The following is a 15,837-nucleotide window of genomic DNA, read 5'->3' on the forward strand; positions in this document are numbered from 1 at the left end:
CAGAGTGAGTAGACGGAAGGTTGTGCCATCTTATAGTGAGCCTTCTTGAGGACCTGTTATATGAAGATAGGTTGAAAATGGGTGAAGTGCTCCTTTAAGGTTAGAGTAAGACAAGTGACAAGTAGAAAAGGACCCCAATGTAAACAAGCCATAGTGCTTTCATGGGTTTAAATCTTATTATTAGTAGACCTTGTTTCTGAACTGTACTGTCTTGTGCTTTTCCTATGTGAACTGCTAATAAAGTATTCTATCAATCAATCAAAACAAATAGTATAAAACTATAAATGCATGCTTAGTGTTTGCTTAGTCTTTCATAGCATTTCAAAAACATTTCACTGTTGCATGCCACCGTGTTTATTTATCCAAAAATGCTTTGCGTGCGTGCGGTACAAACTGCAGCCTTCCCTTCATATATTTCATCTAATATATCCAAATAATTACTGTCAAGGAAAATGATCTGAAACTTTTGATCAAGTTGGATATAACGGGAAACGTGTGGGAACGGAGAGACGGAGCGAGATAAGTGATGGCTCCTGGCCCTGGGAAAGCAGAACGGGGCATGTTGTTGTGTGTGGGTTTGCAAGTGATGACGTTGGAGTGCACTCTCCTTCCCTGGAGGATATTACCCTAGACGGGCTGTGAAAGTAGCAGTACCACACAATGTAGAAATACTCTAGAGAGTATTTCTAAATTGTGTGTAGAAATACTGGGGGTCTTCAACGTTTTCAGGACAAGGACCCCTTAGTTGAGAGCAGGGACCCCCACCACTTTTACATAGATTCCATATAATTTCATCGTTTGACAGCACAATCATCAGTGTATATTGGATTCATGTCAATGTGTGTTTTCAGATATAACCACTTGAACTGTCAATACTTAATAAACTGTACTGTTCACTGTACTTAGTCTGCTCTTTTCCCCCTCCAAAGCTCTTTGCCAAAAATAGCCGATCTACAAGCTCACAACGCCTCGCAGCGTGAGGCGTTGTGAGCTTGTAGATCTGCTATTTTTGGCTAAAGTTCTCAGAATATGGATGCTAGGGTTCAAGTGATTAATATAAAAAATGGGGAAAAAAACAAGTTCACACAAATATGTGGAGGACCCCCTGTAGTAACTCTGAGGACCCCCTAGGGGTCCCGGACCCCCTGTTGAAGACCCCTGCTCTAGAGTATTTCTACATTAGGCCTACTGCTACTTTTACTTGTAACAGCTGTATGTGAAAGTAGCGGTGAGTTGAAAGTACAAAAGTATTGGCATCAAGATCTAGCCTACTTAAAACACCAAAAGTAAAAGTCGTTATGCTGGGATGTCCCATTTCACAATTGTTATTATTTTTTAATGTGTCACTCTTTCGAAAATAATAGATCTACGTGCAAGCTCAAAAAAGCAAAGTTTATAATAGGGCTTAAGGGGTTATGTATGTCTTGTAATAGACTAATAATAAAAAAAATCTAAATTAGTAACTATTAAAGGTTTCAAATAATTGTAGTAGCAAAAAGTACATGTGTCTGTGATATCGATGTAGAAGTAGGCCTATTGAGAAATGTACATAAACAAGTAAGTAAAAGTACTTACATTTGTCTTACTTGATTACAGTATTTGAGTAAATGCCCCCCCCCCCCCCCCCCCCCCCCACACACGCACACACGCTCAGGAGGAAATCATCTCGTATAGTCAGTCTTCCAGTAGGCTACCAGTTCAGACCAGTCGGCATCTCACTATCAACCAGAATGAATATATTTTTCAATTTCAGGGGAATCCATGCAAGGCAAGTAGCAGAAGACAGAGTGGTTGAAGGTATGTAGAGATGGAGTTTAGATAGACACAGATGAATGTGTAGAGAGGATAATGTTAATATATGAGCTATGAAACTTACTGGAGGATTGTAAGGCTACTGTTATGCACCTACTGTACAGGTATCATGCTCAGATGTTGGGCATGACACCAGTTTATTGATGAGCTTGATATACTCCATTAATAAATTGCTGTGATTAATTATGGGTTCTTGTGGACTAATGAATACAATGCAACTGTATATTTAAGCTAAATCTGTATTTAGCCTATATATATTGGTACACATAGGCTAATATTGGCTTATAGACTTGGCAACAGCCTTTTTCTCAAAAACGATTTAATTACAATACTTACTTAAACATGTGAAAAAAAAATCACTGGTTGGTTTCTTTATTCGGAGCAAAGTTGCGATATCTCCCAACTGCCACCAGAGGTCTCTGTTTGACGACGAGAGACTGATAGCCCAGTAAAGCCTGCACACCTGCTATGCAAAAATGACTGGGTGTTCAAGCAGCAAATTGATTACACAACCAGAAAGAAGACATCACCTTTGTCACAACAACAAAACATCTGGCGTGCAACAAGACAGACGCGCGTAATTTAATTCGCCAAGGGGGGAAAAAGCAGCTTTATCTCACCCACTGACTTAGGCTATACGGTTGGTTGAATTCAATTTAACTGGAAAAGCCCCTTTAATAGTTTTCAAGCAAGCAATCGGGTCTGGCTCTCATGGGCTGTCCGCCAGCGGTGGATCGTTACACTACTGTGCCCGACAGATGGCGAAGAGGATGGTGATCGCTGTTCTGTGGTTTTCTATAGCATGATGAGGAGGAGGAGGGTGCGTGCTGCTCGTCCTCTTCTGCCCTCCTTCAGAGTGTTTCTGTCTCTGTGTGCGTCTGGGAGAGATGCTGCTGGTGCTGATGATGATGCCGACATCATCAACCCCAAACATGGAAACCACGGGCATCAAAGAAGCACGCTGCCGCTCCCCACTCTTCTTGTCCGAGATTAATTTTACATTCGTCTTCTAAAGAGGCGAGAAAGCGTTGTAATTGTTGCTACTCTTAAGGCCAAGAGGAAGTGAGATTGTTTTGTTGTTTTCTTCCTTCCAGATAAATAGCAACTTGAAAGCAGCTTTCACGCCGTGGGGATCTTTATAGTGCGGTCACACACTCAGCTTTTAGATGTTCGCCGGTTTTCTGTCCAAGTAATAAATAGGATCATCATCATAGCGTTTTTTTTCCCCTTTCTTTTCTGGACGCGTCTTCTGTTATCTGGGCTCTATTGTTGCCTGTAGCCTACAGTAGACTATACATAGCCTAGTTGTTTTCCAGTGATGACCTGAGCGTCAATGAGCGACTTCTTGGTCCGTGGTTGTGTGTCACCTCCTGACGGTCGCATGGACAATGTGCGAAGGATGCTCTCCAAAACTAACGTGTGTTTACGATGATGGGACCGCTGTCAGACACAGACAGAGACAGGTAAATGAATGTGCAGTAGACCTACAGTATATAGACTAGAGCATGGTTCTCAAAGTTTTTGTTGTATTTATTTCAAGGACCTTGTAGGCTACCCTACAGCATTCATGATTGGCAACTAGCTCCTTTCGGAACCCCTCACTCCACTGCTGCTACGCTGCGTAGCAGTGGAGTGAGGGGTTCCGAAAGGAGCTAATTGGCAACTGTGTATCAACATGTAGGCTACTCCTTTGAACTTTCTTTGCGCGCGCGCACACATGCACGCAACTCGGTGGTTTGTTTAATTAACACTATGGAACTAGTTTTTACATAGTAGTAGACCTATTTAGGCTATTGCCCAACAGCCCACAAAAATGTTGCTATTACTTTTTTGATTGATTGAATACTTTATTGACAGATTGCAGAGACAGATACTACAGTATAAGTAGGCTACAGTATATAGTCTGCTAAAATTACTTTCCCTAGACAGCCTATAGCTTGTTTCCATTGGGGTCCTTTGTACTCAATTCATTGAAAAATAATAAAGTAGGCCTACACACTGTTTGATTGTAACCCTTCATAACTGTACTTAATAATTGCTCCACAGCCCTCCACTCATAACATTAATGCATTCATTGTCTGCCCACTCTGTGGAATGTCAGGCATGGGCATTATGTGTTATTATGCTTTAGAGGTAGACCATATACTAAGTTGGGACACATTCATCCTTAGTGTTAATTCATCCATTTGTAACGCAGAGGGGGTGCAAATGTAGCATATAGGTTGTACACTCTCTAAAACAGTGGTTCTCAAAGTGGATTCCAGTGACTCTGTGGGTTCCATAGGGGGGACTAAATTGACCCACACAAGTCTGTAAATCTGACAGTGTACAAATGGAACCAAATGAACCCTAACAGGTTCATTTGGTTCCATTTGTACACTGTCAGAGTTAAGGGGAGACCTTGAAGGTTTGAGAAACAGTGCTTGAAAACAGCCCAGGATTTTGCTGTATGGTTGCAGTATCTGTACTACAGTAGCCTACATTTGCTTCAGCCACTAAGCCTACACTCAGAGGCTGCATTTAGCCAGGGTTCCATAAGGATGGCAATTCTACACCATTTTTGGTCATACAGCAGAGGGTGGTCTCACAGTGGTGGCTCCTCTTCCTTTTCTGTCCCCTTTCCTTTCAACACATACAGTACTGTATACAGTATATCTCCTGTCTCCTCTCTCTCCCCAACCCACTTGTCTGCTCTCTCTCTCTCGCGCTGTCTGACTGTGTGGGTTTCTGATGGTCTGCGTTCACCGCTCGGTTGAGAAACCGGTCTCTGGGTGCTATTAGCCCACTCAAGGCTGCCCACGCTGTTCTATGATGTTCTATGACAACACACGCACACACACACACACACACACACACACACACACACACACACACACACACACACACACACACACACACACACACACACACACACACACACACACACACACACACACACACACACCATTTCTCACTGGATGATTCAGAGCATAGTGGAGATAATCGATGGGACAAAATAATTGCATAAAATAACATAGGCGGGTAAAAACTTGAAAAGCTGAAATTACAGGTGAAATGCGATTATGCTATTATAGAGGAAGACAGAGGGCACTTGAGAGCTCATCACGGAACCTCCGGACATCCATCCGGAGGGGCTCAACAAGGCCATTCAGCCAGGACTGAAAGACCCACTTGATGGAAGCCCAGCTCAGCCAGGAGCTGTTTATACATGGATGTGAGAAAATCCCACGTACACATCAGAGAAGATAAATGGTTCTTCTTAAATGGTTCTGTGTGGCTATAGGCCATATATATAAAAAAGGGGAAAAAAAGAAATGTCATGAATGCTCCTTCTAGAGCAGTGATTCCCAAACCTTATAGCTCAAGACCCCAAAGGGAAATTAGATGTTTTCCAGGGACCCAAACTAGTGAAAATGGCAGATCTACAAGCTTACAATGCGTCACTTCGCAAACATTTGTTTTCTAATTTAGGGAATTTCTTTGATTATTCAACTCCTGAAGATGCAAGACATTTTGTGGAAATCTTTAGAGAATCTTTTAAAATAATAATTCATCATGACAAAACAGTCGCAACAAAACTTAAAGGGATATTCACTCTCGAGTCGCAACCCATGAAAATGGAGTTTACAAATTCAACCAAATGAACCCAAATGGTATCATTTGTCTAAATGAACACTGCGTTTTTTCTATTTTTTTTTTCTTTACCTTTTGGCGAGAAAAACAGCAATTCCAATCAGAATGAGGCTATTAGCGAATAATTGAGAGGTCTTTAAATTAAGCTGTGGATTTGCTCAAATTGAATTCTTGGAAGAAATCCTGTGTGGCTTGGACCCATTTTAAAACCACCGATGACTTTGAAGCTTGAGTAAGCTGAGATCTAGTGAAGGGAATGTAATCATATTGGGACAGTCTCCTATACTGCTAAATGATCTGAGGGAGCTCCACTGATCTCTTTCCCCCCAGATTCAGCACAAACATGGGGATGAATTCATGGAACGTGGAATGCCCTAGCAACAGCCATCAATAAGTGTGACTTCATACCCTCCATCATCATAAAAGAGAACAAGCCGCAACCCAGTCGATTGACCATTAAAATACACATGCTCTTAAAATACATGTGGGACACCAATCCACTTAACCACTTAACATTAAGTCAGTGGTTTTCAACCTTTTTCATAACAAGGTGCATTATGTATTTGGCATTGAGCCAGGGACCACCGTATGATGAGATTTAGCCTCTCACAACCAAGACATAGAATATGTTGTTGTTGTCGTTGGATAAGATCTTGTTCACAATTACTTTCTGTAATGATGTGGTACCATAGGAGAGATAACAGGCAAACGTTGACCAAAATAACAATTCTTCTACATTCTATAATTGTGTAGATTCTTGTAAATTAAAGTTATACTATGTAACTTTTTTTATAAAACAAATCTTAAAATTGTCCTAACTGTTAAATTGCTAAAGTTTTAGAACCCCCACTCTGTTATTTTCAGCTTCTGAAGCCTTCTCTTTATATGTTTTCTATGAGTTGTGAGGGGGGGGAGAATTTCCCGGCAAAATGATGTCATCTCCCACATGATACACTACCGGCCAATCACAGCGCCGATCATACACCACCGGCCAATCACAGCGAATCTTGCTGTCTCTTCAGAAAATAGCTTCCCTTAGCAACTGTGTTTACATTGGTGAAGGAATCTTGCATGCTACTCCCTCAATCCTGGTCTAAAAATGACGGGAGACGGCTCTATGGATTCGTATCGGCGAGGCGGAGGCGGTCGCGGGGGTCGCGGCGGCCGCGGTGGTCCGGCGAAAAACGGCCGAAAAAAGCAATATCGCTACTGACCACTAGTTGAGCAGCTTCCACAGTACAGCTTTAAGTAATGCTGATGTTTAACAATAATTTAACTCTTGAGATTGTAAAATGATACCAAATGGTTCCGTAATGGTCCATTTGATTTCATTTTACTCTCTCAAGTGTTAAAGATCTATAAGGGTCCATTTGGTTACCAACTCTCCATCATTTAGCTGGGGACCACTTGGAACCCCCTCGAAAACCGCTGCACTAAGTCAGTGTGCAAATAAGTGATCAGTGTGTGAATACTTTCAAAATGTGCAAGTGGGCCCTGCTCCAGAAAAAGTTGAGAACCACCGATGTAAACAACAATCTCTTTTTGTCTCTCTCTGTCTCTCTCTCTCTCCTTTGCCTCCAAAACCCTCCACCAAGAGGTAGCCATGAGCCCCCCTCGACGACCGTCCAGTTCCCATGGTGACAGGTAATTTATATGTGCTGAAAATGTGCTGACATGCAGAAAACACATGCAACGCATGAGACACCAGAGAGTACTCTAGCATGTGCATGGCATGCACACGCAGACATAAATTAACAGGTCTTTCACCTTTCATGTCAAGGACCCAAAGTCAAGTATCTGTCCCCCACCTGAAAAGATTTTCTAGTGCCAGGGACCTCTCCAACAATGTTTCAAAGATATTCAAAATCTTTCACATTTATTTTCAAAATTTCTTGAAAATAGCAGATCTACAAGCTCACAATTCATTGTGAGCTTAGATATATAGGGTTAATGTGGTTAAACAGATTTTGTTCAAGATTCAGACAAAGTAATGATAATAAAAAAATACGTAAAATATTAATAAGTGCCACCGTCGGCCAAGACGCAGGAAGACACTGAAACGCACTGGTGCAGGCTAAACACGTACACTTCATGACATGTGGATTCAGGCTTCTACGGAACATAATATGAACATTATGGAAATATACTATGTTCCATAGTTCAGTGAGTGCAAGCGCTGTGTTGTCAGAGCATTGGAATTGGCCCATGTTTCCCTCTCCCCTCGTTGACTTGTCAAATTTTACTGGAAATCAGTTTGACTAGAATAGTTTTAAAAAATGTATACCTAGGCTCCGACATCAATTTATGTGGAAATTCAAATGGCTTGCTGGAAAAACTTGCTTCCATTTGCTTTCTTTCAAAATGTTTGTTGTGGCGCATTCAGTCAACATATTGTACCCCCCACTGTTTTCTAACAGTGGGGGGTCAGTTTCAGGCCAGTTACCGTGAACAAGAAGAGTCTGACTTTTTGGTGCAGTTTTATAGTTTGTAGTTCTCTTCCTTCCAGTCTTGTGCCTTGCACATTAATCACCTCTCGTTTTGGGAAAACTGTGACCCACATGGTTAAATTGGAAGTCTAGGGACTTGGGTGTAGCGCACTGCCGGCCCGAGTTCATCCAACTATTGATCTTGTTGATTTTGCACCTTCTTCTTGGCCTTGTTCTGTCGTTTCAGTACTGTACATGAAATCCCCAGGAGGATGAGCTGAACGGCCCTGAAAGAAACACGAGGCCTTTCGACTTGCCCCAGTTTCACGAAATGCTCACGACTTTTTGCGGCCGTTGTTATTTGCTGCTGCGTCCCCTATTTTTGGGCATGTCATTATAGGCGGAGATTCTTGAAAATAACACATGCTTAAAATATATACACGTCATACACTGGTGTCGTGTGGCGAAAATAGTAGATCTACCTGCTGACGGCGCGTTGTGACGATGATTAATGTGATTTTAGATCGCAGCTGAGTGCATCTCAACCCACATCCACATCCACATCTACATATAGATGCATTTTCTCTTGTCTGCAACCATGCAATCATTAACCCCCTTTCAACCTTACATGACCTGTCATTATAGGCGAACTTAAGTGTTGTACACACAATTCTGCAGTGGAAAACTATTGGTTATCGTACGGGCTCTCATAAGGACTATGTGATGCTTGAGGTTCCACATGCCTCCACTGAGTTCGGAAAGTCACCTTCCACATACAGTACCTGGAATACCTTACAGGCTTCACTTATGTATAGCTCTCTGGATCCCCTGGTCGCTTTAAATCAGTTATATCAACTTTGGTCAATCTAAATTGTACCTGTTTTAATTGATGCTGATAAATCATGCGATGGAATTTTCTCTTGATCATGGTATTTTATTCATTTACTTCTTCTCTTTTTTCCCATGTTGTTATTGTGTTTTGTGTTGTAGTTGTAATCTCGGCACCGCTGAAAAAGAGGGTCCTAGCCCTCAGTGTGTTGAAATGAAATGAAAGATCACCTCACGACACGCTGTGAGCTTTTATATCAGCCACGCGTGCTATTTTCTGAACTAGGACTCAAAGCGGTTGCTTTTTTGCCACCTCTCCAGGTTTTGCTGAAGTGACACTTCAGCCACTGCACATCATCACACAGCTTGTTCTCTTCTCCATGTTGGCAGGTCCTCCACGGAGGAGAACAACCTCCAGAAGAACAACAGCAGCAACTCGTCCGGCGTCATCCTGGACATCTCGGCGCTCAAGATGGCCGAGGTGGGCGACACAGAGGTGCCGCCGCTCCCGCCGCGCTACCGCTTCAGGGACCTGCTGCTGGGGGACCAGACGTTTCAGAACGACGACAGGTAGGTGATGACACCTCCGACGGCACCCCGGCGCCGCCGGAGGAACGCCAAGCCAAGCGGGGGGGGGGGGGGGGGGGGGGGGCGACTCGCACGAAGGCCCTGTTGTTAGTGTGTTGCGTGGGAGAACTGTGAGCGTGCGTGTGTGTGCGTGCGTGCATGCGCGTGTGCTTGCGTGTGAACTCTTGCCTACATGACGTGTGTCTCTCACATGTCTCTGCTCTACTCTAAAGCCCTTTGCACACAGGCGCGTTTATCCGCACGGATAAAACGGACAATTTCATTTTTTTAAAAGAAAACAATGATTCTCTACGACCTCATGCACACCGGATCCGAATTAGCCTTGCGACGAGTGGCTGCCGCCGTGCGTTTTTTTCTCGATCGAACCCAGTTCGATTCGTGCGTCTTGTCGCATGCGGTAAAAAACTCATCACTCCTTTTATGACTCATTTTGGGATCCGCAGCACCGATTCCGCACAGCATTGCACACCAAATCCAATGCGTTTTATTCATGCAGCAAACGAAAAAAACGCAACTGTCCTGTGTGCAAAGGGCTTAAGTTGACCTGCTAATTGCAGTCTTTCCTGAAGTCCCATGTGGGAGTCACTAAGAGTGTTGCGCTGGGGGTAGAAACCCACAGGTTGCGGGGGGTTGGAGACCCCAGAGAAGTGGTGTTGAGATTCTCGCCCTCCATTAGCTAAGCTCCATAACGTCCCTGTCGGGTGGAAACCTTGTATGTAAAATAAGGTTCATCCTTTTCCCAACGGATCCACACAATACTACTACTACTACTACTTTTACTTTCAAGAAGTTAGTGAGCTTGTAGATCAACCATTTTTGCAACACTGTCAGATGAGGTAAATCATTAATTTAAGGGGAAAAAAAGAAAGATTTGAAATGTGGGACATGCATGGTCTCTGCCCCGAGTGCTGTGTGGACTGGGGAGCTCTCCGTGGTGCTGAAATGAAAGGAGCCCGCTGAGGAATCACAGTCAATGATGGCCCTGCAGTATTGACCTGCCAGGGGCAGATATATGGCACGGCTTTGTGTGCTGTTTTCACAAAGCCCTGACTGGAAGTCACTTGGTGCTCTTGTTTGTTATTGTGGTTATGGATTCACAGTTTCAGCCAGGGTTGCTTTGTGGTGTTGAGTGTGTAAAGGGATCCCTTTTTTTTTTTTTGCTCCCCCACAAGTGCAGTAAATTTGCAAAGATCCTAGTCCAGCAGGTTCCCAACCTGTGGGCCGAGGCCCCACTGGTGGGCCCCGAATAATTGGCAAAACATTGATAATATAACATGAATATAAAAAAGTAGTTCTTCTAAGTTCTAAATATACTGTGATAGTTCCATTGATCCAAGCTGGGACTCAATCGATTGATTGATCACAAAAATAAATGTTGGGAATAGTCTGGTCTAGTCCGTCAACATCAGCAGTTGGCAGGCCACTGCCTGGATTTATTTTTAAATCACTCTGCTCTGCTGTACAATACATGGTTGATTTCAGAACCTGTGCATACAGTAACGCTTTCCATCACAGCTCTCAACAATAATAGCACCATTTCAAAGACTCCCTGGGATGTTGCTGATCTGTGCACTTTTCTCCAAACACACGTGGGCTTTCTTGTGCGCCACCTCTTGTGTGCTTTTTTGGTACAACGTCTTGCTAAATTGCCATGCAGTCGCAGACGGTGAAATTGCTTTTCACCGCCGTGAAACATTGTGTTCAGCAGACGCAACAGACAAGAAGACACTACGATGTCACAAAATGCCAGGCTGTAAATGTCAGTTTTTAACTGAGTACATAATTCACCTGTGGGTCGATAACCTTTTGTATAGATGAGTGGTTTTTATGTGTCACGATTAGTCCATAACTCAAGCATGTGTCTTGTACAGAGGGAAAAAGAATATTGTCTGCGTCGCTGTCGGGTGAATACCTTGTATGTCCAAGACCGTTACTCTTCAGGAAATGGGAAAAAGAACCTGTGTTCCAATGGATCCGCGGTAGTTATTATGTTGTCACTAGCTCGTTAATAATTTTCATTGGTGAAATCCAGAGAGACTATAAAACGCATGTTGACGAAAAATTATAAAATAATGGAGTTACAAGGGGTTTCTGCTCGACAACAACATAATCTTTCTCGTAAACTGGAGCTGTTGAGGTGGAACGGCATGCAGTCTATCCATCACTCTCTCTCTCTCTCTCTCTCTCTCTCTCTCTCTCTCTCTCTCTCTCTCTCTCTCTCTCTCTCTCTCTCTCTCTCTCTCTCTCTTTTTCTTCTCTCTCTCTCTCCACTCCCCCCTTTCCTTTTTTCTTCCTCTTCTGTTCTCTTTATCCTGGGCAACCCGTAGGAAATTGCTGTCAGAGTATTTTATGTCAATGAGGGGTGAGGTTTTCCTTGCAAACACCACATCTAGAATTGATGTTCAGTAGCTACCGAACGTCTCCCAACACACTCACACGGCGTTGCATGCCTTCCCCAAGGGACGCGGTGACAGAGCCAGCAGCCCAGATGGAAAACAGCTGCGATCATTTGATACGGCAGCCAGTATTTATCAGCACTGCTTTACTTAAGAGCTTATCATGGGGAACTGCAAACAAAGCGATGCACATGCTTTAAAGTGAGATTACACTGAAGTACCTTGAACATGACAATTGGGTGCATGCGTGCGTGCGTGCGTGCATGCGTGCGTGCGTGCGTGCGTGTGCGCGCCTGTGTGTGTGTGTGCACCCTAATTTGTGTGTATGTGTCATGCATGAAATTGCACGAATCCTCTAGAGGCACAAGTCAAGTGTCTCGGGGTGATAAACAGAAATCGTTAGCGGTGGAATCAGTTAATGATTGTGAGACACAATCTCACGTTGAACCCAGTGGCACGTCCCACCCAAATGAGGACAAATGGAGGGAAATGTGATTAGGTTTGCATTTGATTATAATTGCATGTTTTTCCATGTTCTGGTGGTGTGCAGAAGCGGAACGCATCAAGCTTTGGCTACGCCGGCTTTTTTGCTGTTGTTTGGGAAATGGAAATGGAACATTTGAATAAGAGTTTATTTCAGTATTCATCAGGTTTACAGTCAGCATTACATCTCTAATCCTCTGGATACACAAGACCATGTTGATTACTATGAGTTATGAGAATGTGTCTTGGGTCACATGCATCGACAACATAAACAACAACAAGATAGGACATAAAACATTAATCTGTATCATGTTGTCACACTCACACACACATACAGTACATGCAGTAGACCAGACGCATATCCCATCACAGTCCCTTTTTGTGCATGTACAGTGTTTGCGTTGTCCATAGCAACATACAGTAAATGTCATTATTTGGTGTCTGGTTGCTGGATCTTGACAACAAGCCACAGTGGAACAGTAATGTCATGCTTTTACAATGGCTCACCTGCTCTACCAGTGCACAGAAAATGACTAGACGTTTTCTTTCGAAAGTGGTTACCAGTGGTTACAGGCTGCCAGGAGAAAGAGAACTATGCACAGATTTGGTGAGTCAGTTTTCTATTGCAGTTGTTCTCAAAGTGAGTTCCGGGGACCCGCAGGGGTCCTTGAGGTGTTTTTTTTTTTGGGTCTGATTTTTTTTTTTTAAGGTTAGGAGATAAGTTAGGATCGGGGTCCGAGAGATGGGACCATTTGTCAAATGGTGGTTCTCAAAAGTTGTAGAACCACTGTTCTAGGACTGACGGACAATTAACCAAAATTATATCTTCTCATGTAGGTTAATCGAATAACCGTGAAGCAGTTCAATTTATCTGATACATCAACAAATCGGCACGAAGAAACATGAATAGATTTCTTTATGCTCGACTTGATCAATTTTCTCTGATGTTGGGGCCGTACACAAATAGTGAAAATAGCCAATCTACAAGCTCACAACGCTTCACACTAGATCTGCCATTTTCACCATTTAGAAAGCTAAATCATTAATTGTAATTTAGGCGAACGTTTGAAACAATGGTGATATTGATCTGGAGTCCTATCAGTCATCCCTAACACTGCTCTATTGTTGTGCTGTCAGTCAGGTGGTGGCTGCAGCCTGCAGCATACACTATAATCAGTGTTGCCATGTCTGCGTATTATAAGGGGCTCAGGGGTAGAGTGGCAGATTCGCAACCGGAAGGTTTCCAGTTCGATTCCCAGTTCGATTCCGGGCTCTGTGTCCTCGAGCAAGATGCTGATCCCCTAATTGCTCCCGATGTGCAGGTTGGTGCCTTGCATGGTTTCCTCCGCCATCTGTGTATGAATGGGTGAACGTAATGCACAATCATTGTAAAGCACCTTGGATAAAGGTGCTATATAAATACACCATTTACCATTTATAAGCGACTTTGGGCTTGCTTGTGAGCTTGTGGATGGGCTATTTTCAGATAGCTGATGCATAACAGGTTTAAAGTACTGATGTGGCCTATTGTCACTTCTCTTAGGCTTGTTTTCAGACCTGGTCGCTTATTTCCCTCGCAGGATGTAGCAACCACAACAGGATGACAGTAGCATACGGTACCAGAGAGCTGATCAGGTAACTCTCGTACATGAATGTAATTGTCATCCGGTTGTGGTTTTGCTACATCCTGCTGCAGTGCAGCGGCAAAGATTGCAAAGCATAGTTTCCTGTTTTCAGTCAAGACCAGATTTATACTTATAATTTTGTCATGAGGAAGATCAGCATGACATAACGTGGGAGACAGAAATATATTAAAAGGTATACTATACTACATTAAATATAATGTGATGTGAGCACTCAGTAGTTGTGAAAAAGGCCATCAGACACTCCCCATCCAGGGCCCATTCCTATACAAACCCACTGTAACTTCAAACTCTATTTTAACCATGATAAATTCATCGAACACCTGTCTTTTTATGTGAGCTGGCCGTGTTTTTTCGCAAACTTTTTACATTTATTTTAAATATTTTTTGGGGAAAATTGAAAAAATGTAATACAATAAAAGATTGTTAAAAATAAATGAAAAAACATATCGAAAATACACGGCCAGCTCACATATTAGGAGGGTAGTATGAGTCACCAGAAAAAAAGATGAGTTTTTGATGAATATTTTACTTTGTGCATTTTTTTCTGTCTACACCAAAGGCTCTTTGGCAAAAAACGAAGCATAGCGTAGCGTAATATGACATAAATGTAAGGTGCTACAAAGCAACAATGTGATTCAGGGGAACAATGTGCTTCAGGGGCGTGCCGTGGATTAAAACGTTATTTACAGAGGTGCCCTGGGTCAAAAAGTACAGTATAAGTATTTGTGATCTGTGCCTATCGGTATGCAACTCCACGCTGGGTCAGCAGCAGAAGGCTTGAGCCCCGGGACTCTGGAGTTGTCCCCCCGAACGAGGCCGGCGACTACAGGCCTGGAATTGAATCAATTTGGGGGGCAAAGCCACTGGGCTTTTGGTGCGGTCAATTTGTCTGAAGGCACAAAGGCCACATGCCAGGTCAGCAAGGCTATTAAATAAAAACTATTGTTTTGTTTACACTGCGCTTCCCACATGCTAGGAACAGACCTTCAGTCACTGACTGTGATTGGTTGAGAAAGACCTCGGGAATCGCAAACCAGTTGCCCTAAACCTAGATCCGGCGCTGAGTCCATGGAAATATAGTGAGTTGGACATTTCTAATATAGTGAATAGACAGAACAAAAAGCAGAGAATATATATAACAAAATAGTGTATTAGTATTTACAAATTAACAATGTCTGTATACGCCACTGTGTCAAAAAGTCATACAGCCCTGGACTAATTCCAGTCACTGGACTCATTTGAAGGTGGAGTGGCAGGTGGAGGATGTAATTGAGAATCTCAACAAAAAGACACTTGTGTCTAAAAAAATCAAACCTCCGTTCGAAGTGGAGCGGTGAATCTGAGCAGCTATACCCTGTGTGTGTGTGTGTGTGTGTGTGTGTGTGTGTGTGTGTGTGTGTGTGTGTGTGTGTGTGTGTGTGTGTGTGTGTGTGTGTGTGTGTGTGTGTGTGTGTGTGTGTTTGTGTGTGTCTAGTCTGCACAACACTGCCCTTCTCGATCTGTTCCTGTCTGTCAGTAGTTTACAGTACACTACTGGTGTGGCTAGGCTGCACAACAGTACCCTCTTCTGGTCACCCATTGTCATTTCAGCTATTTATGCTGGACGGGACAGGGGGACAGGGCATGAGACACACAAAGCTATCCATTGGGAGCGCTATTCCATTGCTCCAAAAAACGTGTTGACGGGGAAAAAGCAAAGGAGAAAATGGTGAAATCAGCAGTGGTGGAAAAAGTACTCAATTATTTTTACTTGAGTAAGAGTATCAATACTGCAGTGTAGAAATACTCTGTTATTACAAGTAAAAGTCTGTAATTAAACAACATACTTCAGTAGTAGAAAGTACTCATTATGCAGAATGTACAATGTCCACGTTTTCACATCTTTTGAAAAATGCCGTTCGTCATGGTGCGACATATTGTGAGCTTGTACTAGATCAGCTATTTTCAAATGGCTGAAATATATATAGGGCTGAAGTGGTTAATGTATATTTTGTAATAATAATAAAAATCTACAAAGTAAGTAGT

The 15,837-nt window shown here is 42.9% G+C and overlaps 1 protein-coding gene across 1 annotated transcript in view; it reads left to right on the forward strand.

Annotated features, from left to right (window-relative positions):
* Positions 1-1,730: 1,730 nt before the first annotated feature.
* kcnt1b (potassium sodium-activated channel subfamily T member 1b) overlaps positions 1,731-15,837 on the forward strand; it is a gene marked incomplete at both ends in the record, with an annotated part of 144,848 nt that continues 130,741 nt past the window's right edge. Inside the window, 3 exons of the mRNA XM_080738727.1 lie at positions 1,731-1,797; positions 7,041-7,089; positions 9,090-9,269. Of these exons, the coding sequence (XP_080594853.1) occupies positions 1,731-1,797; positions 7,041-7,089; positions 9,090-9,269 (296 nt within the window). The remainder of the gene's footprint in view (positions 1,798-7,040; positions 7,090-9,089; positions 9,270-15,837) is intronic.

This window comes from Nannobrachium achirus, assembly GCF_963921795.1.
Source record: "Nannobrachium achirus genome assembly, chromosome: 12".
Taxonomy (NCBI): Eukaryota; Metazoa; Chordata; class Actinopteri; order Myctophiformes; family Myctophidae; genus Nannobrachium; species Nannobrachium achirus.